The 25657-nt window shown below is 39.4% G+C and overlaps 1 protein-coding gene across 1 annotated transcript in view; it reads left to right on the forward strand.

Moving 5' to 3' along the window:
• The first annotated feature begins 401 nt into the window (after window positions 1-401).
• The window catches only part of YTHDF2 (YTH N6-methyladenosine RNA binding protein 2), a 43985-nt gene continuing 18729 nt past the window's right edge, over window positions 402-25657 (forward strand). The window contains exons 1-4 of the mRNA XM_027864722.1: window positions 402-493; window positions 915-939; window positions 1529-1608; window positions 4440-6026. Coding sequence (XP_027720523.1) covers window positions 467-493; window positions 915-939; window positions 1529-1608; window positions 4440-6026 — 1719 coding nt within the window. The 5' untranslated portion in view covers window positions 402-466. The remainder of the gene's footprint in view (window positions 494-914; window positions 940-1528; window positions 1609-4439; window positions 6027-25657) is intronic.

Consider the following 25657-nt stretch of genomic DNA (forward strand, 5'->3'; position numbering starts at 1 on the left):
ACAGGGAGAGAGAAGCGGAGGGACAGAGGTAGAGAAGAGAAGGAAAAGAGAGAGAAAGACAGACAGAGAGATAGATAGGAGGAAGAGGAAAGAGCGCGAGCGAGCTCGAGAGGAGAGCGCGCCTCCCCCTCGCTCGCACGCGCGCGCCTCCTCCTCCTCCCCCCGCCCCCCGCCGCCTTGGCGCTCAGAGCTCGTTCGGGCCCAGCGGGAGCGCGCGCCGCAGGCATTCGAGACGGGGCGTTGAGAGGCCGGGCTAGAGCGTCGCGGAGTCGGAGGCAAGAGCCCGAGCCCGAAGCCGCGCGCTTGTGTCTCCGCTGCGTCCGCCGAGGCCCCCGGAGCGTCAGGGACAAAGCCGCCGCCGCCGACCCCGCTCTCCGCTCCCGCTCTCGCCGGGGCCCATCCGCCGCCGCCGCCCTGAGGAGAGCCAGCCGCCGCCGCCGCCGCCTTCTTCGCGGATCCCCGAGCCATGTCGGCCAGCAGCCTCCTGGAGCAGGTACGGCCCGGGCGACCCGGCCCGCATGCCTTGGCCATTGTGTGAGGCGGGAGCCCGACTAGGCCCCGGCGCTTCCGTGCCTCAGCACGGCCCGGCCCGGCAGCTCGTCCGCCGGCCCGGGCCCGGCCCCGCTCGGCCCGGCGCGCCTCGTGTGGGCTCGGGCCCGGGCCCGCTCCTGCTCCCTCCCTCCCCGCCGCCCGCCCCCGTCCTCAGCCTCCCCCCTCCCCGTCGTCCTCCGTGCCTCCTCCCTCCGGCTCGGCCCGGCCCGCTCCCTTCTTCCCCCTCGGCGGGCCCGCTCTCATTTCGTGTCTTTTTCCCCCCTTCTCCGCTTCCTCTTGGCGGCTTCTCCGGACAACCCGATGCCTGGCGACGACTCTTCCTCCCGTCCGCGCTCCCTCCCGGTCTCCGCTCGCTTCTGCAGAGACCGAAAGGTCAAGGCAACAAAGGTGAGGCGCCCGGGGGCCCCCGGGAGCCTGGGGCTGGGCGGGGAGGGAAGCCCGGGCGCGTAGGTGGGGTCCCGGGGAAGGAGGGCTGTCCTTGTGCTCCTTCTCTCTCTCTCCTAGAGAGACGTGAGGGCTGGGGTGCTTCTGGCTGAGGGTGTTTTGTCCCTGTGAGCGTGGCTTGGGAACACGCTTCTCCGGGAACAAGGAGTAATTCATTGGGGCCCCCGGGGATGGGGGTGGATTCGGCTCAGAAATGTCCCAGGTCTTTAGTTTCCTGTAGGTCTTAGAAGGCCTTTGTTTTTCATCCTTGTGGATCACTCTCTGGAAGTACATGCATGTGATGTGGGGGAAATGGGAATCTGAAGGAGCCAATAATATGACCTTTTAGACAAATGAGAGTTTACTGTGTGATAGGATTAATGTTCATTAAAGGAATAAGCTATGTAATACTTTTATTTGGGCTTGTTTGGTTTGGGTAAAGTTTTTTTTTTTAACTTGGGTGAATGGAGTGGTATCTTTATCTTGAGTTCATATTTTAAAAATTAGACTATAGAATTGAGACACTCTTCCAATTGTGACTTTTTTCCCTTAGTACAAAATGGATCTGTGCATCAGAAGGATGGATTAAATGATGATGATTTTGAACCGTACTTGAGTCCACAGGCAAGGCCCGTGAGTAATTAACTGTTTACCTCTCTGCTTGAAGATTGTAATACTGCATTTGATGGTCTTTTGCTTTCTATTCTTGGAAAACTCACTTTGGAGGAATGGGGGACATTTAACCCCCCTTTAATGGCATTATTTGCCTGGTTTTTAGGTGTAATAAAGTACCTTTAATAGGGAACCTAAAAATCTGTGTAACCTATTTTGTCACAAAATATGTAGCGCTATCATATTGAAGCACTTTGAGGAAGTTAATATCCAATAATGTACTTAGTCATAATATCTGCTTGAGATTTTGATTTTTGAGGGCCATGAGAAATAGTTGCCGTGAATATGGCCATCCTGTGGAAATTTTTTCCAATGAGTTGTATGTTCAACATTTTCTTTAGGAAAATCAGAAGCTATAATAATAAGTGAGACAACTGCACTGTCAGTATAATAGTAACTTTTTTTTGGTCACTTCTTAGAGCACTTAGTTATGGAGATAAGTATGGTCAGTGCTCTCTAGAAATTTGCTTTAGTTGCATGAATTCTCCTTTATTGTCATACATATAAAATATCAGATGTTTTGCTCACAAAATACATTTTGTGGTGTATACCTTTGTTTTCCCCTATTGTCTGCTCATAATTGAAAATATTACTTCCCCAATTACTTAAAAATGCAGGGATTTCTAAATGTGTTTTGAATGTAATGTTTAAATGTTTACCTCCTATTAAAATACCGTGGAACTCTTTTTAAATAATTCCTGCCTTAGTATGACTAAAGTTGCTTCCAAATCCTATAGAAAACTTTTTTCTTTCTTTTAAATCGTAACACTCACCAAGGTTTGGTTTTTTAAAAGTTAACAGGTTGACTGGAAAAAAGTTTCTTGATTAGAAAGCAACCAGTTAATCAGGAAAAGTAGGGAAGGAAATAGAGGAATGAACTAATAGCTGCCTCTTGCTAAATAAGTCACTTACTTACGTGTTTATTATAATGAGGATAGTGGGAGCATTTAGAAGCTCTTAATTCCACATAGTTCTTATAAAACGTTGTGTAACTCAGATGTTTTTAAGTTCAGGAGCATGTGAGAGCCTGCCAGTTGAGGTACAGACAGCTATTCTTAACTTGGCAAGCCATGTAATGTTTAAAGGGGACTTGATTTTTCCTTGTTTCCCTAGAATTAAAGGTTAAGTATAGTGCTTTTTACACCAAGAAAAAATTTCTTATATTCCAAAGCTCACAAGTAGAATGGGGAAGGACAGGATGAAAATCTGTCCTCTACTGGACTTAGATAATTTGGATCTGTGGTGTTTTCCCTGTGGGTATTTCTTCTGCCATTTCAGACTGCATCCCATTCTATTGGACTCTTGCCCAGGTCCTCCTGTAAGTTTTTAATAGGGGTCCACCCACAGTTCTGTGTAGTAACCTATTCCATGAAATTACAATTGACAGCTATCAGTACTTTGCCTGCCCTTAATTTCTTATACTTTTAAACTAAAATATTGAGAAATAAAAGTAATTTTTCTACTCAATAATTTATTATAGACATAGTCTGTAATTTTTTTTCTTTTTACATGGGTATGAATAAAGATACTCATCTTTTTTTCCTTTCCAAGTAAGAAATTTTATAGCAGGCAAAACACAAGAAAACCCCATGTTTATTTTATCAGACTGAATCAGATGGGGAAGATTTACTTTCTTGACCAGCTGAGAAATTTGTTTGCTTGAGGTCCTGATGGTCCTGGTAACAAAAGTTTAAGGCTTAAAATAGCCTTAGTTATCTAAATCTTTTAATGACAGGACTATATATTGACTAGTCTGGCTGCTGAGGAATTTTTAAATTAAATTGTTTGAGTTATGATGAAACAAATCTTGTAATTTTTTTTTTTTTAGTTTAGATCTAGCTACATCTACAGGAAGTACTCTTTTGTGACTGGCTTTTCACCTAAGATACTATTCTGTGCTCTAAGAATACACAGGGATGAAATACTCATTATGGGTCAAATTGAGAGAGAGACCAAAATGATTTTCATTCTGTAACGTGGTGTGCCAACAGTATGAAGACTAACTTCACCTTAAAGTTCATAACAGTGTTTCTCCTATATGGAATCATCAGATGCCCTCTCACTTTTTTAATTGCAAAGTTATCTTTTCATTGGCTCTTAAAGGTGAAGCAAAAAATTCAGCAGTATTTTTGTGGTTTCAAAATGTGCTGTTCAGAAGCCATTATGCATTTCCCCTCCTGGTTTTAATTAAGGTGGGCTCATCTCTGGATGCTTCCAAATGAATTTAAGAGTAACATTCTGCACTGTAGTTAGCATACTTTATTTGCTGTTTAGTTTCTTTGCAGACATTTTTGTTTGAAGGATGGAAGCATGGTTGTTTGAGCTAGAGTTTGAAGTTCCAGTCTCACAGTTTTAAAAAAAACTTGCCATTCATGACTTTAAAACAACGATTTTTAGGGGGTAACACCCCATCTCTTCTGAACTCGTCTACCCTGCCAAAATACATTTTATTGTTACGGTTGAAAGAGCCACTAACACTTTTGCCATGTCTGGTTTTAATTGAATGTAGTTATCACCTGCCAAAGCTTCTGAAGAGCATAACTTGAAAGCATTAAGGCTATTTTTGGTAGATTTAGAAAACCTGAAGTTGACCTTTTCAAACACTAAACTGTAAAGTAGATTTTTCATGATAGAATTTTTGATCCATAGAATGCTGTGTTTTGAGATTCTCTTTTTTGGGTAATGGCTATGGATAGGGAAGGATGGTTTTGTGTTCTTATGTGTATAAACAAAGTATTTACTTCAGTTTGTGTTCTCTTGTTCTGATTTTCTTGCTTTTTTCCTTCCCACAGAATAATGCATATACCGCCATGTCAGACTCTTACCTACCAAGCTACTACAGTCCTTCAATAGGCTTCTCCTATTCATTGGGTGAAGCTGCCTGGTCTACTGGGGGTGACCCACCAATGCCCTACTTAACATCTTATGGACAGCTCAGCAATGGAGAGCCCCACTTTCTACCAGATGCTATGTTTGGACAGCCAGGGGCTCTAGGCAGCACTCCATTTCTTGGGCAGCATGGTTTTAATTTCTTTCCCAGTGGGATTGACTTCTCAGCTTGGGGGAATAACAGTTCTCAGGGACAGTCTACTCAAAGCTCTGGATATAGTAGCAATTACGCTTATGCACCTAGCTCCTTAGGTGGAGCCATGATTGATGGACAGTCAGCTTTTGCCAATGAGACCCTGAATAAGGCTCCTGGTATGAATACTATAGACCAAGGGATGGCAGCACTGAAGCTGGGCAGCACAGATGTTACGAGCAGTGTTCCAAAAGTTGTTGGCTCTGCAGTTGGCAGTGGATCCATTACTAGTAACATAGTGGCATCTAATAGTTTGCCACCAGCCACTATTGCTCCTCCCAAACCAACATCTTGGGCTGATATTGCTAGTAAGCCTGCAAAACAACAGCCCAAGCTGAAGACCAAGAATGGCATGGCAGGGTCAAGTCTTCCACCACCCCCAATAAAGCATAACATGGATATTGGAACTTGGGATAACAAGGGTCCTGTAGCAAAAGCCCCTTCCCAGGCTTTGGTTCAGAATATTGGTCAGCAGTCAACCCAGGTATCACCTCAGCCCGTAGGTCAGCAGATAAACAATAGCCCACCAGTGGTGCAGGCTGCAGCAGGGCAACAACCACAGCCTTTGCCTCCACCACCACCTCCACAGCCCACCCAGCTTTCTGTGCAACAAGCAGCCCAGCCCACCCGGTGGGTAGCACCCCGGAACCGTGGCAATGGGTTTGGGCATAACGGGGTGGATGGTAATAGCGTGGGGCAGTCTCAGAACAATTCTGGGTCTGCTCCTTCAGAACCCCACCCGGTGTTGGAGAAGCTGAGGTCCATCAACAATTATAATCCCAAGGATTTTGACTGGAATCTGAAACATGGCCGGGTTTTCATCATCAAGAGTTACTCTGAGGACGATATTCACCGTTCCATTAAATATAATATCTGGTGCAGCACAGAACATGGCAATAAGAGACTGGATGCTGCTTATCGCTCCATGAACGGGAAAGGCCCCGTTTACTTACTTTTCAGTGTCAACGGCAGTGGACACTTCTGTGGCGTAGCAGAAATGAAATCTGCTGTGGACTACAACACATGTGCGGGTGTGTGGTCCCAGGACAAATGGAAGGGACGGTTTGATGTCAGGTGGATTTTTGTGAAGGACGTTCCCAATAGCCAGCTGCGGCACATTCGCCTAGAGAACAACGAGAATAAACCAGTGACCAACTCCAGAGACACTCAGGAAGTGCCCCTGGAAAAGGCAAAGCAGGTGTTGAAAATCATTGCCAGCTACAAGCACACCACCTCCATTTTTGATGACTTCTCACACTATGAGAAACGCCAAGAGGAGGAGGAAAATGTTAAAAAGGTAATGTGCTTACCCCTCTGCTAAAGTTTTTAAGGGGGGAGGAATCATTGGAAAAATAGGTGAAATAATGCATAACAGTTCTGTAAATAAAACGTGCCTCTTAGCAGTTCTGAGCCCTCGTGGGTTTGATGTTTTTATGTGGTCATTGTGAAGGAAGGTGAGGATCTGAGCATTGGGAGAGATTTTGGGTAAAAGATTGAGAACTTTCATCTCATCTCTTCTGCTCCTCCTTCCCAGGTGGTGAGCAAGTCAGACCAAAGGAAAGGAGGTTAGTGGAAGCATTAGGAATAAAATGAGGAGAGAGTTGAAACATAGAATGGAAGTTGTGAAGACTGAGCTTCAAAAAGAAGTACTGAGTATTGAGGGAGAGAGAACCATAGTGCCTTGGAAGTTAAAGTTGGAAAAATATTTTGAGGCCTTAAAGGTGAATTGACTGTTATATGTTGGGGAGAGATTAATTTCCATGGTGTTCCCTTGTACTTGTCTCTGGGATTGTTGGAAGTAGGTCCACACAAACCACTACTGGGGTCCTGAGTCCCTACTGCCTTCAATCATGTTAGCATTGTAAAGGGTCATTTTGCTACTTGCTCTGCCATGACTCCCCCCTTCCCCTTCATGGTGTTATAGTGATTATTTAAAGGAGTTTTTTTTCCTCTGAAACTTTCCCAGCAGAAGTGGGAAAAGGGGTTCTACTAACCAAAAAAGTTTTAGGAACCTTTACCCTAAGAGTTTTAATGGATTTCTGAAGGAAGCAACTGAATTATAACAAGGAGAATTTATTTATGGACAGTTGTGCAGTATGCACTCTAGATGTTCAGTAAATGACTGAGTGAAGGAACTTTAGGGTGAAGGTGAGAAGGTGGTAAGGAAAAAGGAAGAGGTGAGTTAGGTTAGATGGCAATATATAGCAGGGAATTGGCTATTTTTATTTATAAGAAGGAAACGTGAGAGATGATTAAGAAAAAAAGTAATTTAAAAGATGTATGCATTCAGCATTACAGTGGTTAAGGGAAGACTGGGCTGCTTGTCAGACCAAATGAAAAAATCTTCCCTTAACTAATTGATTAAGGTCTTTAGTGTTGTCATATTCATAGTGAACCTATGATCCTATTGAACAAAAGACCTAGAAATTCTTACTTGTGCCTCAGGGAAAAGCTTGTTTCTTCTCTCCCTTCTGCCCATTCCTGTTTTGGGTGCAGCATCCTGAGAGGGCTCTTGACTGAATACCAGTGTCTGAAGTGCTGGGAGAAGGAACTCTTAAACATAATTGCTGAAGTAAAAGCAGGGTGATTGCTGTCTGTCTTACGGTCTGTAGATGAATATCACAATGTAAAATAGATACAAGTTGGTATCACCATGAGTATTTTGGGTCAGAAAGCTGAGCAACTGAAAGACAGAAAAGTATTAATTTTCATGTCTTGTATTTATTGTGTGCTTCCTCACTGAGTTTAAATTTACATTAAAGATCTTTAGGGATTTAGGAGATTTTCAGTTTAGGTAACTCATTGAATCTAGTAACCTAAGCATTTCTTGAGTGTTCCGCAAAGCATACTTCATACCTTCTAATTTTCTTGTTTCAGAAGAGTTAGGGGAAACATTTTGAAACCATGACCTTTTGAGAATAATAATAATATAGTGGGTTGTTGGAGCTTTTTGTGAATAGAATCTAGGGACTTTTGAGTATTTCTTTGACAATTCCTTGCTATAACTAGAATCTCTTTTACAACGTGACAAGTGTCACCTTTGTTTGAAGATGTTCAGTTTGGGAGAGAGAACCTACTACCTCCTCAGGTACATAATACAGCATATGCTATTTTGGATGGCTCTGATTTTTAGAAAGCTTTTTCTTAGGGTGTGTGTACTTTGCATGCATTATTCCTTGTTCTGCCTACTGGGGCCAAAATGAACAGTCCTTTTCTCACAGTGTAGCTCTTAAGTTACTTAAAAATGGCTCTCAACCCCTTTACCCCCAGGCTTAAGCTTTGCAGGTTAAGCATCCTTAGTTCCTTCAACTGATCATTATGTGGAATGAGTTCAGAATCCTTCACAATGCTCTTTTTAGCTGTGAGAATAGCACATTTATACGTTGCATTAAGGGTTGCTAAAGTGGTTTACCTGCATTATCATTTGTTCTTCACAGCAATTTTGTGAAGAAAATGTGATTATCTGCCTATTCTACAGATGAGAAAACTGAATCTCAGAGTGTAAGCTTATGCTTCTTCCTAAAGTGTATCACCCATAATTGAACATGTTTGACTAGAGATCAGAGTAAGCAGGCCTACCACCCACTTTTCATGGAGACTCAGTGTAGCCTAAGATTACCTTAGGTTTCTTGGTTGCCATATTACATGATTCATACTGAGCTTGAAGGCCTTCAGAGCGCTCAGAACTTTTTTTGCTTTAACTATTGTCTAGCAATACCTCTTCTGTCTTGTACTGGTGAAGATGCCTTTTATAAAACCCTACTATGAGGCTACATTTAACCCTGTTAGATTTGACCCAAGGTTGCAATCTCAGAGATCCTTTTGGATCCTAACTTTGTCAAACAGTATGTTAACTTGCTTTCTCAGATTTGTGTCATCAACAAATTTGAGAAACTTGCAGTCTATGCCTTTATCCAAATCAATTGATGGAAATATTAAATAGCACAAGATTCCTTGGGTGCATGCCATTTTAGACCTTTAAAGTTGACTTAGAACCATTGACAACTCTGAGAGTCTTGTCCTTCAGGTACAGCCCAGCCTTCATCTTTGCACATATTTTATATATCGTGTTCATCTTTTCCTTGAAAATAATTTTAGTTTTACTCTGTTCCTTGAGGTTAGAAATAAAAGGGAAGACTATGGGGTTGGATGTAAGGGACTAGGGAGGGGGTGTGTGTGTGTGTGTGTGTGTGTGTGTTTAACTCAAAGCAGGGTGTTGAACTCTATGTGAATGTTTCTCTTAGGACTTGAGAGTAAAGTTAAGCTGTTTGAATTAAAATCAGATGGTAAATTTGGGTGCTGTTCACACCTATCAACTTTTATTAGCTGTGTTTTTTAAACCAGATCTTTTACTTTTATTATGGGCAGTGGGATGAATTAGTGCATGGATTTCTGGAGCTAGTGCACTTTTACTCTGTGGTAGTAACCAATCTGTGAAACCCAGGGGACCTTCTTAAGGTAGCTAATGATTGTCCCTTACAAAAAAAAAAAGTTTAAAAGACCCTAATAGACACCCTAATTATTCTCTTTGTTAACTGACCTCCAAAAAAGCTTCATATAGTTTTCTCATATTACTTTCTTACAGTAAAAAAATGTAGGGTTTCAAGAAGGTCCTTAAGATTGTCCTGGATATCACTTACCTACCTGTGTGCTGCCCACCATTATTATCCTTAATACTTTTGTGTAACTTATCTTAAACTACCTTTTTGTACTTTTTGTCAAGTTCCTAAAACAGGAAGTTGATTTAAAATAGTTTAAATGAGAGATTAGACTGCTTTAGTATTTTTATATTGTCTGTTTGGCATGAAGCTTTGAATGAAACTACCTTAGTAAACAGGAAAAAGTCTTAAGAACTAAGAAATTTCATCCCAACTATGATGTCAAAGCCTTTCTAAAATTCCAAGGCTAAACATGTTTCTTGGCAGTACACACAAGCATTGTGTGTGTGTGTAACCATTTTTTCCCCCTGCATTATTTATCACTGACTTGCTTGGTGTGCTGTGTGGTTTAAATCTATAGCCTAACATCAGTAGTGCAAGGAGTAATTTGGAGTAGTGGAACCCTCCAATTTCTGGTTCTTTGGTAATTTTCACTGTAGTAAATTTTGGATTGCTGTCAGTATATTGGTTTTTTTTCTTTTTAGTCATCTTTTCACAGTCTTTTTGTAATAGGATGACCTAATTTTTCATTTTTGGGGAGCAAAATAACAGAAAAGGCCATAAGTTTCCCTGCTTTTTGATGAGAGTTGTTAAATAGAAGAGCAAGGCAGCAGTGAAAGAGTTAACAACAGAGGCTCACTTTGGAGCCAATCTTTAGCTTGTCTGTGGTCAGGTAAAGTGCCCACATAGTTGGAATGTGGTTGTTCTTTCCCCAGGCTGGCTTTTTAAAATTGTCTGTCTACTTTTGTTTTCCCCTTTCAACCCATATAATTATTTCACGTAAAAATAAAGGGAAACGGAAGGGAAAGGACTGTGTAATTCTCTTGTGTAGCATCTACCATCATCCTCCAGTAACTGCTGTTTGGTTTAGATGCTGCCTTCACTTTCTGTAATAGCTATGTGACTCTAATAAAGTGTGGGGGTGGTAGAACTGCTCAATTTCTGCTTCAAAAACCAATGCTTCAGTTTGGGTTTTTCACTCATTAAGTGGAAACAAAGCAGAATTTGATAAAATTCTAAACAGACCTTTTCCAATTTTTGAAAGGTTCAGCAAATCCTAGACTTGAGTTCATGATAATTTTGAAAAGCACTTCGTATTTAGTGTTTTAGTCTCGAATTGTGGTATGGTAGAAAGAACACTGGTTTTGGATTCAAGAGATTTCTGCTTTTGAATCCTGATTCTGGCATTATGCTACCTGTCTGACCTTGGGCAAGTCACTTTTGGACCATGCATTGCTAATTTTTAGGGTTTTTTGTTTTTTTTTTCAATCAGGGTTAGGTGACTTGCCCAGGATCACACCGCTAGTAATTGTCAGGTGTCTGAGGCACTTAACTTGAGGCATTTGAACTCAGGTCCTCCGGACTCTAAGGCCAGAGCTCTATCCACTGCCCCTTATAGCTAATTTTTAAAATGAGAAGATTGAACATAGATGACCTCTGATAAGATCTCTTCCAGATCTAGATCTGTAAAATCCTACTTGATGTGTGTTTCGGGTACTCTGTCTTTCTGGTTTACATTGTAATGCTTATGCTATGTCTCAGCCTTAGAAGGAACCTGAAATCTGTTAATATCAGAGTTTGTTATCAGAGGAGACCAGCTTTCATGGTCAGCAATGGTGAGAACTATGTCTTCAGACACAAGTAGAACTCTCAAATTCCTATGTGGAAAGTCAATTATGAATGCAAAATAAAGAAACTAGGTGTGTTGTAGATCTCTAGTTTGGGAAAACTACAGGAGAGAATTGTCTCTTTTAGATGACTTTGTCCAAAAAGCCCTGTATGTTTAGGAGGAGGTTATGGGTAAGTCCAGTTCTAGTCATCTTCCTGGGATGAGTTCCACAGGGAATGATGGAGAAAGAATTTGGAAATAGGTAAGTTGAGTAGAATATTTCAGACAAACAGATTGATGTGGAAGATGGGGGTGGAGAAATACAAAACTGGCGGAGTGATGCTTGACTGGAATGAAGAGCAGGCAATATAGAGCAAGTGGAGAAAATAAATGGTAGAGAGCCTTAAGTATCACAAATGTGGTACAAAAGGTGAGAGAAACTTTTGCATAGTTACAAAGTCTATTCATATTTCTTTACAGTGTGCTTGTGAGATAGGGAGGGATAGCAGTTATCTTCATTTTATAGATGGAGAAAACTGGATTTGTCTATCTGAACTAACACCGTAAGTTACCGGGGGAGATAATAAGTTCTAATCACTTCAAGATAGGTAATCATGATTTCTTCTGTACTGTAATTTCCTCCCTGCAACACATAAGAAATCATTGGTTTCTACCTTATAACCCTCATCCTTTACTTTAGGTCTTTAGGTTTCAGTACTTGGGGGGTTGAGGTGAAGGAAAGAAGAAAAGGAGTCATGAAACTTGGAAAAAAGGGTTGGTGGATTGGCAGACTAGTTGAGACAGCATTGCATATCATAATATCTTGCAGATATGACACTCTAACTATGGATGGATGAGTCTTTGGAACTCAGTTTTCTCCTCTGTAAAATGGGAGTATTGGACTAGATCTCCTGGAGTCTACCCTATTTGTGATGCTGTATATAAGTGGACCTCATTTTATATAATATATGACTGAAAATTGTATTTATTACATTTCTATAAAATGAATCACTTAAAATGTACTAGTAGCTATTTAAAGTAATTCTTTAAAGCACTTATGTAAGGTGAAAAACTTCCAAGTTTAAAATCTAGATTTATAGAACAGTGCCTTTTTTTTTTTTTTTTTGTGAGGCAGTCAGGGTTAAGTGACTTGTCCAGGGTCACATAGCTAGTGTCATTTTCTTAAAGTGTAATGTATAACAGTAAAGAAAGGTTTGTTTATTTTCATCTTTTTTCCTTTTTTTTTTTATGCAATTGGGGTTAAGTGACTTGCCCAGGGTCACACAGCTAGTAAGTGTCAAGTGTTTGGTCTGAGGCCGGATTTGAACTCAGGTGCTCCTGACTTCAGGGCCGGTGCTCTTTCCACTGCGCCACCTAGCTGCCCCTTTTCCTTCTTCTAAAGTATGATTTAAATTCAAGTTGTACACAGTACACCTATGCTAATTAATGCTTTTCTCTCTGTTTGGCTTTTGGTATTTTTTTAAACTGCATTTTGCTTTAAAAATAAGTGAAGCTATCGAGCCAGGTAAACTTAAGGGCTTATTTTATTTTCCACCCTGTAATAAGCTTAATCCAAAATTCTAGGGTGGATATTTGTGACTGGGAGAGGTGGTAATAATTCCTGTTTTATTGCTTACCACCTTCATTGCCATTTGAGGAAACTGCTTGCCTCTTTTCTTTGAATGTGGTAGCAGATCTCCTGGGAAGAAAATATCACTGATATCCAGTATATATCATTCAGACTTTAGAGTATAAATTACTACCTGTATCTCAGTGCCTTCCCCACAGTGCCTGTCCATTTCATTGTTTAAAAACTTCATTAGGTTTATATTATGCCATGCCTCGTTTTTTTAAGTCACCTCATTGTCACTGCTGAGTAGACATTCTCTTTTGGCCAGGGGGGTAGTTCTGACCTTTTAAATATACAAAGTTATGGTGGTTTCTTTAGGTAATGGAAGGTACTGCAGGGTAGTGCATTTTTAACACCTTCATTTGCAAAGTGAATAGAGTAGACTGAGTCTTTCTCAAACTATGGTACAGCTGGTATGTCTCAGCAGTTGGCTCATTTTTTGGTAGAGGTAATGTAGGATAACAATTATAGGTTCCATAGTCTCTGACTGGTCTTTATAGTTCCTCCCCACTGAGTCAGTCTCAGGGCCTTGAGAGCAGGTCACCACAAGTGTAAAATTGATTGTGCAACTTACAGTCAGCTCTGATTTCATACTTGCTTTGTATACTCTAGGTGTTTAGTCAATTAGAAGTCTGAAGATTTCAAAGAAAGAAGGTTTTATTGGCTATCAGAAATGCTCATTCTTTTTGTTAAAGCCAAAAAGCAATCCTAAAGAGCTTACCTGTCGAACTCCCTAGCTTGCAAAGTAGATTTTCTGTGCAGACCTATTCAACTCAGCCATCCCTTCCTGTCCTATTTTATCCTTTAACTTTGGCCTCAGAGATACAGATTAGTCCATTTGGGTTTAACATGAATTTTGGAAGGAAGGGAATGGTGTGTGTCTATTGTTTGGAACTGAAGAGGAAGAGTGTGAGTTCTCCAAGCAGAAAGATCTAGATTAGCACATCTGGATTTTGGATTATGTGGGCCTACATAGGGAGATGGGAGATGTAGTATTCTCATTAGTTGCTCTGATTTAAAGGACACTGTTAATAGTACCCCTTAACCAGCACTCTCGAATTTTCTTTTCTAGTGGAGAAGTTTGCTCACCTAATGCAAATAGAGGTGATCCTTTACTGTCTTTGTCTGATAACACATTAATTTTCCACTTTACCCAGACTTCCCTTTACAGGTGGGAATCTGCACATAAGCTGAGGACAAGACAGAAGGTTTTTTCTTTTTCTTTTCCACAGGGGGAAAAAATAATTCAACTGCTACCTTTTCACTCCTCTGCTTCTACCCTGCAGGGAGGTAAGGAAGAGCATGAGGGACAAAACTGTCTGTGATGCTTTCTTGCTTTTTACAACAGGCCATACAATCATATGACAGCTATCTTCCCTCCATAGTTAATTAACATGTGTTTGAGTTCCCTATTACATACTCAGCAGTATGCAGAACAGAAAGAATATATGATAAGGCTTGCTATAAACAGAACTGAATCTGGTTGTGGAGAGACAAGCTTGCATGGAAACAATTTAAGGAGACTGTATATATATATATATATATATATATGTGTGTGTGTATATATATATGTATGTATATATATACACACATGTATACACAACAAGGTGTTAGTTGCACAGTATAAGACTAAATGTAAAAGCTTAAGTAAAGTTTAGGTTGGAGTTATCAGGGAAGTCATCATGGAGGAGTTGAGACTTTGTGCAGGGCATTAAAGATTGCTAGGATAGCTATTGCAAGCTAGAAATGTTTAAGGAAGAAAAGAAGGAAATGGCTCAGCACCTTATGGTCTCCCCTTTTGTCTCTAGGAAAAGGGGAGGAAGAGAAATGCTAGGCTTTGTTCCCAAGAATGGGTAGTACTTTAGAGTTGCTGATTTATCAAAAACAACGTGGCTGGTTTTGGGTTCTTTGAAAGTAGCTAGCCCCTTTTTGGATTGTGTCAGAAGTTTATATCTTGTCTTTATCATGGTAAATGCCACCTGTGGTTGCAGTACAGAGCAAGTTGTGTGTATGGAACATATATAGCTCTTAATGCTGTGTAATGAGGTTGTGTACAAAGATTTGCATTGTGAAGTTTCACTAACAGTATAGTTTTTTTGTGCCTAGTTTGTTGAATAAAAGACAATTGAAAATTGAAATCTAGTTATTTGTCTAAAAGGTTTGGTTAAGCTGTTATCTTCAATTTTCACAAGCTTCTAAATTGACTATTTTGAGTTAGAATTGCTCTCTCTAGCTTTGCTTCCATTCTCATGGATCAGTGAAAAGACCAAAGGTGTAGGCATCAAGAAAGGGGAGAGAAGCCAAGGGCCGGGATGATTAAGACCTTTTTAAACTTGTATTCTGTGAAATGATCTGGCAGTGTGGTATTCAGTATTATTAGATTTGGAGTAAGAAGACATTGGGTTGACTCTTAGTTTGGCCTTTGGATAAACAGCTGTCAGTTTCTTCATTTCTGTGAGCCTTAGTTTTATCATTTATGAATGGTGGTTGTGAGGAAAGCCAGCCCCCTCCTTTTATACATGATAAAATTGAGGCCTTCTGGTATTTTAATTTACCTAAAAGTTAAAAAGTTGTTAGAACTAGAATCTTTGTCTTTGTGAATAAATAATTGGGAAAACTTCCCATAATTAGACTTTCTATTTAATTGTCAAACTGACAAAGTGATGAGATTGCTTATCACAGTGGGAGTGTTAGGAATTGGATTTTCTGTGAGGCTTAAAAACCCTGATACTGTTGGTTTTGTTGTTTTTTGGCATCACCATTACATCCTAATGTAATGGTGTGTTTCATCCCATATTCTTCCACAATCCTCTGTACCAATGAAATACAATTAAAACAGACCAAGGTACTTAACAGACATGTGTCTGATAACAATTATTTTGTTCCTCATTTGTAATCTTTAACTTCTTTACTGAGAAGAAGGACACATTTAGGATCATAGTTTAGAATTGAAAGAGACCTTGGTGGATTTTTTTGTGGATGAGGACCCTGAGGCCCAAAGTTACCTGGGAACTCAGCAGAGAAGTGATTCAAACCTCAGTCCTTGAATGATTTTTTTTTCCTTTGTACCACATTGCAATATATTATATCAGATCATTTTTTTTATTGGAATAAATGTTTATGTTCAAATCTCTCATCTTCATACAGAAAATGAAGCATTTGTTTTGTGCTAGGTCGTGTGCCTGGGTCTTGTATGTGGATTGGGGATTTTTCATGCATGTTCTTGGGCCAGTGTTTCCTTTGTATTCCCACTCAGGTTCCTAGACTATTTCTTCTCTGGCTTGGTGTGTTTCCTTCCTGCCATTGGATGGGTTAACCCCATTCCATGTAGATAGGAGTGAAATTATGCTTCATTTGCTTCTGGGTCTTCTCCTCTGGGAAGAAAGAAGCTGGGATTTAGGGATGCTTCTGGAGAATTGCACATCAGTACAGTGGATTTTCTTAGTGCCAAGAACACTTTGAGTAGCTTGAGGTATCCATTTTTATTTGGTTATTTACACTATGACTGTCCTATAGCTGCAACATTCTGTGTGAATTGAAGTAAAATAGGAAGCAGTATCATTAAGTGCTTAACTCACTTGACATCACATAGACTTCCAGATCTCCCTTGACAGAATGATGCTTTTCTATTTCTTTGCCTCTTTAGAGAATACAGTGAACTCCTTGAGAGAAGGGACTATTCGAAGTGCTTAGCACATAGTAGCTGCTTAATAATTGCCTGACCAGGATTTGAGTTTTTTCAATTACTGTTAAAATCTAGTAGTACTCTTCCTCTGTTCTTGCTTTTCTGTATAAGGACCACTTTAAAATAAATAAGACTTTATTTCCCTCAGAGCTTTAGAGTTAGTACCTTTTAAGGGATAAGCTTCTAATATCTAGAGTGAGTCTGTCCTATGAAGGTGTTAAAACTGGTTTTTGAAGCTAGTTGCTTGCCAGTTGGGTTTTTAGAGTAATACTGCTTTAAGGTTTACAAAGTTCCTGCTTCATATTTTACTTAATTTATTCCTCAGAATGGTCTTCTATTGTCATTTTACAGATGAAACAATTGAGGCTGAGAGAAGAGAAGTAACTTGCCAAGGGTCACACAGTGTTTGAGACAGGATTTGAACTTGGATCTTCCTGATTCCAAATGTAGTATGCTATCTAGTTGCCCTTAGTTTTAAATTTCTCATAAAATTGTAGCAAAAGTAACTTAGTAGCTGTGTGACCCTGGGCAAGTCACTTAACCCTGATTGTCCCCCCCCCCCAAAAAAAACAAAAAAACAAAAACCAGACCCCTCCTCCCTCCCAAATAATTTTGATTATCTAAGGTATGTAGAATCAGAATGCCTTGGGTTGGTTTCCTTTTTTTTTCTTTTTTTAAATTTTCGGTAGTCATCAGTGAACTTCTGATTTCAATGTTTTTCTTTCTGTTATTACAGATCTGCAACAATCTTTGAGAGTTGTCTGGGTCACTGAGAAATTAAGGAGGTTGCCCAGGGTCATACATCCAGTATGTGTCAGAGAATTGCAATTTGAACTGAGGTCTTCCTACTTTTGAGGCTGGTTGTCTCCTCTAAGAGGCTGCATCTCATGGGTTTTAAAGTATTGAAATGATGAACAGAGAAAGTTGACCATTTATTACTTTGAATTGATGGGTTAAGAAGTCCTTCAACCAACAATTATTGATTATTGCCAACTCTGTTTAAAGTTTTAAGTTTTGGGATAAAAACATATAGTCCCTTCACATAAGGAGATAAAACATGTAAAGAACTCTTGTGAAATCATGTAAGAAATGACTAGGGAGAGGTTAAACGAGTGGCCTGAGAGACTTTTGGGGGTGCTAGTCAAGACACCTGAATTGAATCTTGAAGGGGAGGATTTGGACATGCCAGTGTTTGGAGAGTCCATTTTAGAAGTGGAGAGGGTACACTGAAAGCAAGACCAGATGAGAGAATGTTGAGCATTTGCCTTTGGCTGGAATTTAAATCTTATAAAGGGTATTATAAAATAAGACTGAGATGTGGGTTAGAATTAGATTGTGAATGGACTTCAGTTCTGGGATAAGGAGTAGTCAGTATTTTATCTTGGAGGCACTTAGGAACCATTAATATTTAAGTTAGATTCAGAAGAAAAACCTCACTTTAACTAGTTGCAACTTTCTGTCCAATGACACCTTTTTACCAGCACAGCTGTTATTTTGGTGTTTATTTTTTCCTCTGGGAGGTGATAAAGAACAGTTGGTGAAAGAAACGTGAATACTCCAAAAATGTGATAACCCAAATTGATGTTCTCTATTATAGAGTACACAGGTCTTGCATTTGTCCTTTTTTCCCATTCAAAATGCTACCTCTTGAGTTTAGGACCTCTTCCTCTTTTGTGGATTATTGTAATAGACCTATAACTGATCTTTCAGCTTCATTCTCTCCTTTCTCCATCTTTCATATAGTTGTCAAATTTTCCTGTTGCACAGATTTGACCATGTGATTTCCCCTTGCTCAAACATCTTTAGCTTGTTGTTCAGTCACTTTTTAGTCATGTCCAACTCTTTGTGACCACCTTTGGGATTTTCTTGGCAAAGGTACTGAGTGGTTTGCCGTTTCCTTTTCTAGCGCTTTTTACAGATGAGAAACTGAGGCAAACAGGATTAAGTGACTTGTCTAAGGTCACCCAGTTAGTAACTGGCTGAGGCTAGATTTGAACTAAGAAAGATGAATTTTCCTTACTCCAGGCTAGGCACTGTATTCATTGCTTCACCTAGTCCTCTAATCTTTGGCTCCCTAATTGTATGTGGTTAAAAAAAATATGATAATGCCCTAAGCTGATGTTTATAGATTGTCACAGTTTAGCTTTATTTCACAGTTAACTAAGAATAATATAGAAAGACACATCTGAGTTCAAGCCTTGCCTTTGACATGTACTAGCTGTGTAACCATGGGTTAAGTCACTTAACTTTTCAAAACCCCTAGACAACTCTGTAACTATAAAGTTAGAAGTGACTTGCCAATCTGCATTGGTAGAGGGATTTTATGTACTTGAAATTAGGGATAGTAATCATCCAGGTGCTTAATAAACATATGCCATATATTGTGCTAGATTTTGAATAGGTAAATGAAGCAGACTGTTTTCAATGAGCTTCTATCAGAAGAGACAATATGCATAAGTATATACAAAGTACATACAGAATGCCACAAGGTGAATTTTTTTTAGGGGGAAGGTACAGTGGTGGAAAGGAACTAGCAGCTAGAAGGATCAGGAAAAGCTTCATATAGAAACTAGACTAGGGGTTCTAAAAGGATGGGATGGAAGAAAAGCATTCTAGGCATGGGGTATGGCCACAGCCTGAGCAAAGATGTGGACATGGGAATGGAATGTTGTGCCTTAGGCCCAGCAAGAAGGCCATTTTGACTAGGCAGCAGAGTGTGAGCATGTTGGAAAAATAGGTTGGAGTCAAGTTGCAAGGGGCCACTTGCTAGCACAGGAGTTTGTATTTGATCATAGAAGTAATTGGGGTCTCTGGATTTTATTGAGCAGGGAAATGATGTGGTAATTACGCTGTAGGAAAATCACTTTGGCACCTTTTATAAAGGTTGCAGTGCAGAAAGGACTACCTTGTTGAGTCAGAGACCCATCATTGTTCTGGTGAGTGGTGATAAGGGCCTAAACAGTGGTAGTAGGCTGTGTAAGAAGAGAGAAGGGGATCAATGAAATTGCAGGTCCAAAAAAAATCATAGTGTTAGATCTGGAAGGGACCTTAGAGACTAGGAATTCTTAAGCTGGGATCTATGAACCCATTTAAAAAAAATACTTTAATAGCTATTTTAGAATAGATTCCTTTGTAATCCTTGCTTGCATATGATTCTGAGAGGAGGTCCACAGACTTCAGCTGACCGCCCCAAGGGTCCAGGACATAAAAGATTAAGAACCTATGATCTAGTACATCTCATTTTGTTATTGAGGAAATAGAAGTCAAAGAGGTTAGTCCAAGGCCACAGAAGTATTAGTTGGTAGAGCTTGGATTCAAACCCAGGTCCTTTCACTTCTTTTTGAGTCTGTTTACTACTGTACTTTCATGTCTTCTAGTGACAGCCCAAATTGTTCTGGTTTTTTCCTGATCTTGTCTTGTATCCTCCCACCTCTATGCATTTTCACAGGCCAGAAACACATTCCTTTCTTTTCTACCTGTTGAAGTCTTTTTTTTCTAGAACCAGCATAGATGCCACCTCCTCCAAGAAGGTTTCCATAGGCTCCTCCATTACTCAGAACAGAAAATGATTTTCCTCCCTTTTCACATTTTCTTAGATCTGCGTTTGGATTTGTTTTATTGCACTTTATCTTGTAGTTATTTTTGTATGTACCTTATCTACCTCCTTTAGGACAGAAACTGTTTATTTTCTTATTGTATAGCCAGTGCCTAAAACAGGTCCTTCCTCAAAATAGATACTTAATGTTTGTGGAATTGAGGTGCTAGTGATGGATCTTTTTAAGGTGACATACAGGGGAAAGTATAGCAATTGAAGGTTCTATTAACAAGCAGATTTGTAGCCTTAGGCAACAACTCATGTTTATAGAGTAGTTTATGGCTTACAAAGCATTTACCTTTATACCCCTGTGATTAAGTAGTGTAAGTATTATGTGAAATACAGTATGTGAAATGACATGCCTAAGGTAGGAGAGTCAAAACTTTTGAACCCAGGTCCTCTGATCATCCCATCACACGTTAATTTTAAAGACACCATCTCATTTATTTTTCTGCACCCTGGCCCCTCTTTTTCCAAGCTCTTCATATCATAGTGACAGTTCATTTGAAGTAGGAAAGTTGAAGGGGACAGCCTTTTCACTTTAAGCATGTTTCACTTGTAATGCCCTTCTCCGGACAATATTAAACAATTTTAGAAAACACTTAATCTTTTGGTTTATTGATGACTTCCCACAGTTTCCTTCTTAGGAAAGCATACCCAATATTATTATTTTCAAACTTCATTTAGTGTGAACTAAGTCTAAACACTATGCTTTGAAGAATACAAAAGTATAGAAAGCCTGGTGCTTATAGTTTACTAGTACTACTTAAATTTGAATGTTTGCTTTGTGTACAGTGACTTTTATTTTCATTTTCTATATTTAATCCAGGGATCTACTTCCTTCATTGCTGACCTTGCAAGGGAAGTGGAGAAAATGAACAGTTTAGCCGTGGCAAAGGAGACCAGTTTGTGTACAAAATTAGTGTACCACTTCCCCTTACGTACTATTTTAGGGGAGCAGTGGGACAGATAATACAGAATTTGTTTTTAGTCTTTAAAAGTGTACATGAGCTCTTCATAATATGAGTGATTTTGGGAAAGTCATAATTCACCAAATAAAATACTGAAATTACTGTGATATAGAGGAGAGAACACTTCCTGACTTTTGAGTCAGAAAGAAGAGCTGAATTTGATTTCTTGGCTTTGAAACTGAATGACCTTGTATCCTTGGGCAAATAATGGAGTTGATAACGCTTGTTCATCATATTATGGTTGTGAAGATCAAATAATAGTATATGTAAAGCACTATATAAATATGAGCTGTTATGATCCTGCTTCAGGGGCTTAAGAAAGCTGTGGCTGGACACCTTTATCACTCAATCTAGTACAAAGTTATCACCCTAAGCTTTAGTGTTCTTTTCTAGCTTACTACCTGTCAGATTCAGTCAAGCCTTTCCAGGCAGTGACACAGCTTTTTTTTTATTTTTAAATTTTTTTTATTTTTAAACCTCAGTAGCTGAACATTGTTATCATTTGAATCACGTGAAGTTGAGTAAATAAGGGAGTGATCTAGGATCTTAGATTTGGAAAGGGGAAGGGAATAAGCATGCCAAATAGGTACCATATATGATACTAAGTGCTTTACAAATACCTGTGAGGCAGGTGCTGTTTTTATCATCATCAACTCCATCATCTCCACTTTGCAGTTGAGGAAACTGAGGCAGATAGGTTAAGTGACTTGGCCAGGGTCACAGAGCTATTAAATGTCTCATGCTGGATTTGAGCTCAAGTCTTCCTGACTCCAGGCTCAGAGCTCTACTGTGCCAGCTGGCTGCCTAGAATGTTAGAGATCATTTTACAGGTAAGAAAATTGGGGTTCACTGTCATGAAACTAATAAACCAAAGTTATGAGACTAATAAGTAGCAGAACCTAGACTACAGCATCCATCTAGTGCTCTTAACACAACAGATTGCTTCTAAAAGATGACAATATCAATAGGACTGCTGTTATAGATCAGTAAAAAGATACCTATTTCTTGCAGTGAAGAGAAGGAAATTCAGGGATACAAAACCATTTTGTTTGATTAGTGTGAGGTTAAAATGACAGACACCATATTTAAAAAAGAATTTAATGATATCTTTTATTTCATATTCTGAAATTTTCCCTATATCTCACTTCTCTGTCCTCACAGAGAGCTGTCTCTATTAATGGAGATTATTTTTTTAAAGAAAAAGAGAAAAAAAATCAGCAAAGCTCATTATACATTGCACATTAACAAATACATTGAAAAAAAAATCTTGACAGTTTATGCAGTGTTCCATATCCAGAGACACTGCATAGGAATAGGGGAGAGTGTCTTTTTATATCTCTTGGTAATTTTGCTGCATTCATTTTTGATTGTTGTGCAGTTCTCTTATGTTGTCATTGATGTGTATATTGTCTTCCTGGATTTGCTTACTTCACGTGACATCAGTTTCTATAGCTCTTTCCATGTTTCTTTATTTTCATTATATTGTTTCTTATAAGCACAATGAAATTGCCATAGTTTAGACATTCCCCAATTGATAGGCACCTATTTAGTTTCTAGTTCTTTGCTATCACAAAAAGTGTGGCTACAAATATTTTGGTTTATTAGAGCCTATTGTCCATGACCTCTTGGGGGGATGGGGGTGTGTTTGTGGGAGGATACATAGTGGTGAAATCTTTGGATCAAAGGGAATGGATATTTTAGTCACTATTTGAATAATTCCAAATGGCTTTTCAGAATGGTTGTACTGATTCACAGTTCCAGCGGTGCATTGATATGCCAGTCTATCCATAACCATACCAACATACCAACTTTTTATTGTCATCTTTGCCAATTTGCTGGGTGGTAGGTGAAAAACCTAGGTTATTTTGATTTGCATTTTTTAATAGTGATTGGAACTTGCTTTCATATAGTTGTTAATAGCATGTAGTTCTTTTGAAAACTGTTCATATCTTTTGACCCCTCATCTCAGTATGCATTTTATTAAATGCCTACTGTGTGCCAGGTGATGTGCTGAAAGCATTGTGCTTTCTTATTGAGGAAAGGCTTTTGGAACAGACTGTTTTGTTCATCCAAAGTATGAACAACATGTATGTTAACAACAATACTTGTGTAAATGATCTAGAAAACTTAACATTTTCTGTGCTGAAAGTCCTTTTTTTCTCTTTTCTTTAGTCACTAGTCAGTTTTTAGTTAGATTGAGCTGTTTGTCCACTTTGTAAATTCTCGAGACTTTCATTTACTGTGATGTGGCTAATCAAGTCATCATCCCTGTTCCAGGCAAGAGGGTATACATACATACAATAGGGATACTTAATAGCAACTTTGCTAAAATAGTAAATTATTAGGTGCCAAGAGATTAGTAAAACACAATTTGAGATTAGTAGTGTGGGGAGTTATTTAGCCATGTGTCAGTTCAGCTTAAATTTACTGAATAAGGTGATAGTCTGTTACTGTACTTTGCCCTAGTCAGATCACCTGTGTGTTCAGTTCTGGGCACTACCATTTAGAAAAAACATTGATAAGCTGGAGAATGTACAGAGAAGAACAACCAGAATGTTGAAGGGTGTCAAGTCAGGGCCACTTGAGAATTGGTTGAACAAACTGTTCACAGCAACCAACCATCCCTCTTCATTATCAGTTCTATTCTGTGTAGTTAATAATTATAAAGTAATGAGGTAGATTTCACAAGCTATATATTAAATGTGATCTCATTATATTATAATCACCTCATAGGAATTGATTCTGTTGTCTATGTGATACCTTCTATCATTTTTTTCCATCATAATGGTCACTGACCCATAGGATGTGGGAAGAGGGGAAATTTTTGAGCCATATAAATAGCAATAATTTAGTTTTCTTGGGAAAATAGGAAGTGTTCTACTTATTTGTTTATTCGTTTAAAGACATTCAATAAACAGTAAATATGAGTTGTATACATGATCTCACTTTACAGAAAAAAAAGCTGAGAAATCAGAAGTTATGACTTTGCCTGCTATCACAGTGGCAGAGATATTAGGGTGACCACTAACACATAAGTTAGGAAACATGCAAGTCATTAAAACGAAACATAATTCAGAGGAGGGAGAAGTTCATGTGGGCTGGATTACTAGACTTTTGAAGAGTGGATAGGATTTTAAGGGAAAAGGAAGGGAACTTCAAAAATGAAAGGTTTTTGGAGGCAGGAATGAGCTGAGGAGGGAAAGTGAGATTTTCTTTTTTTTTTTTTTTTTAAATTTTTAACATGTGTTTTTAAAACTTTGGGTTACAAATTCTCTCCCTTCCTCCCTCCCCACCCACCCTCATTGAAAAAGCAAGCATCTCGATACAGGTTATAGATGTGCAGACATGTAGAACACTTCCATAGTAGTCCTGTTGTGAAAAACTAAGTGTATTTCCCTTATCCTATCCTACCCCCCATTTATTCTATTCTCTCTTTTGACCCTGTCCCTCCTCAGAAGTGTTTGCTTTTGATTATCCCCTCCCCCAATCTGCCCTCTCCTCTATCAACCCCCTGCTCTCTTGTCCTCTTCCCCCCTTATTTCCTGTAAGGTAAGATAGATTTCCATACCCCCATTGTGTATGTTATTCCCTCCTTAAGCCAAATCCTATGAGAATAAGATTCACTCATTCCCTCGAAAGTGAGATTTTCATGACTGGAGCAGAGATTCTTAAGACTTGATGACCTCCTTTTGGAAATGTAAAGAAATTTTTCATGTAAGGATCGGATTAGATAGCCTCTGAAGTAGGTCCCTTCTGATCTGATTATTTCTTTTTTTTTTTTTGCTAGGCAATCAGGGTTAAGTGACTTGCCCAGGGTCACACAGCTAGTACGTGTTGTATGTTATGTGTCTGAGACTGGATTTGAACTCAGGTCCTCCTGACTCCAAGGCTGGAGCTCTATCCATTGCTCCACCTAACTGCCCCTGATCTGATTATTTCTGAGGAGGAAAGAAATGGAGGGAGAAGACAGACAATAAATGAGTGCAGAGAGCTTATTAAAAAAAGGGGCCTTAAAGGAGTCAAAGCTGTATTGTATTTATATAAGTGTAAAAGAGTAAGGTAAGTGTAAAAGAGAGGGTAACTGGAGTAGAGGTAGCACAATATTGTGGATTGAAAGCAGCTTTGTTGCTTCATCCTAAGGACTTTTTTATTTGACTCATGGTTAAAAATTGTGTGTTGGTCTTCCCATTAGACTATAAGTTCCTTGTCTTGCTTTTCTTTTTGTATCCCTATTACTTTGCACATTTAATAAATGTTTTTTTCATTCATTTGTCTGGTTCTGGAAGGGCTGGGTTCAGGTTCTGCCTCTGGAAAATGTGTTAGAATATAACCCTGAGCAAACCACTTAACCCCTTTTTCTTTAGGCAACTCTCTTAAGATTACAAATTGCAGAGAGGCAAAGAAGATACTTCTCTCGCACCCATTCCCTTCTCTGCACGTCGCTTCCCTCCCCATAGTGCTGTCAAGGACACAATACAACATTCAGTACCCAATCTTGACCTGGAACCGTGTCCCACATTGGTAGAGGGAGTGCCCTCCCTCCCTTTGGAGTTTCCTACATCATTGAAGTCATAGGTCCAGTCCCTAACCCTGTATTGCAATAGATAGCTAGATTTGTCAAAAGTCAGAAGACCTTAGTTTGTATCCTACCGGTGACAGGATTTGATTGAACTTCAGTTTTTTCCTTTGTAAAAAGAGGATAATAGGTGGAACCCTCTCCCAGCTTGTGAGGATCAAATGAATTTATGTAAAGAATTTTGTAAATAACAGATGTAAAGTG

Source organism: Vombatus ursinus, unplaced genomic scaffold (assembly GCF_900497805.2).
Source record: "Vombatus ursinus unplaced genomic scaffold, bare-nosed wombat genome assembly UNPS02014775.1, whole genome shotgun sequence".
Classification (NCBI taxonomy): domain Eukaryota; kingdom Metazoa; phylum Chordata; class Mammalia; order Diprotodontia; family Vombatidae; genus Vombatus; species Vombatus ursinus.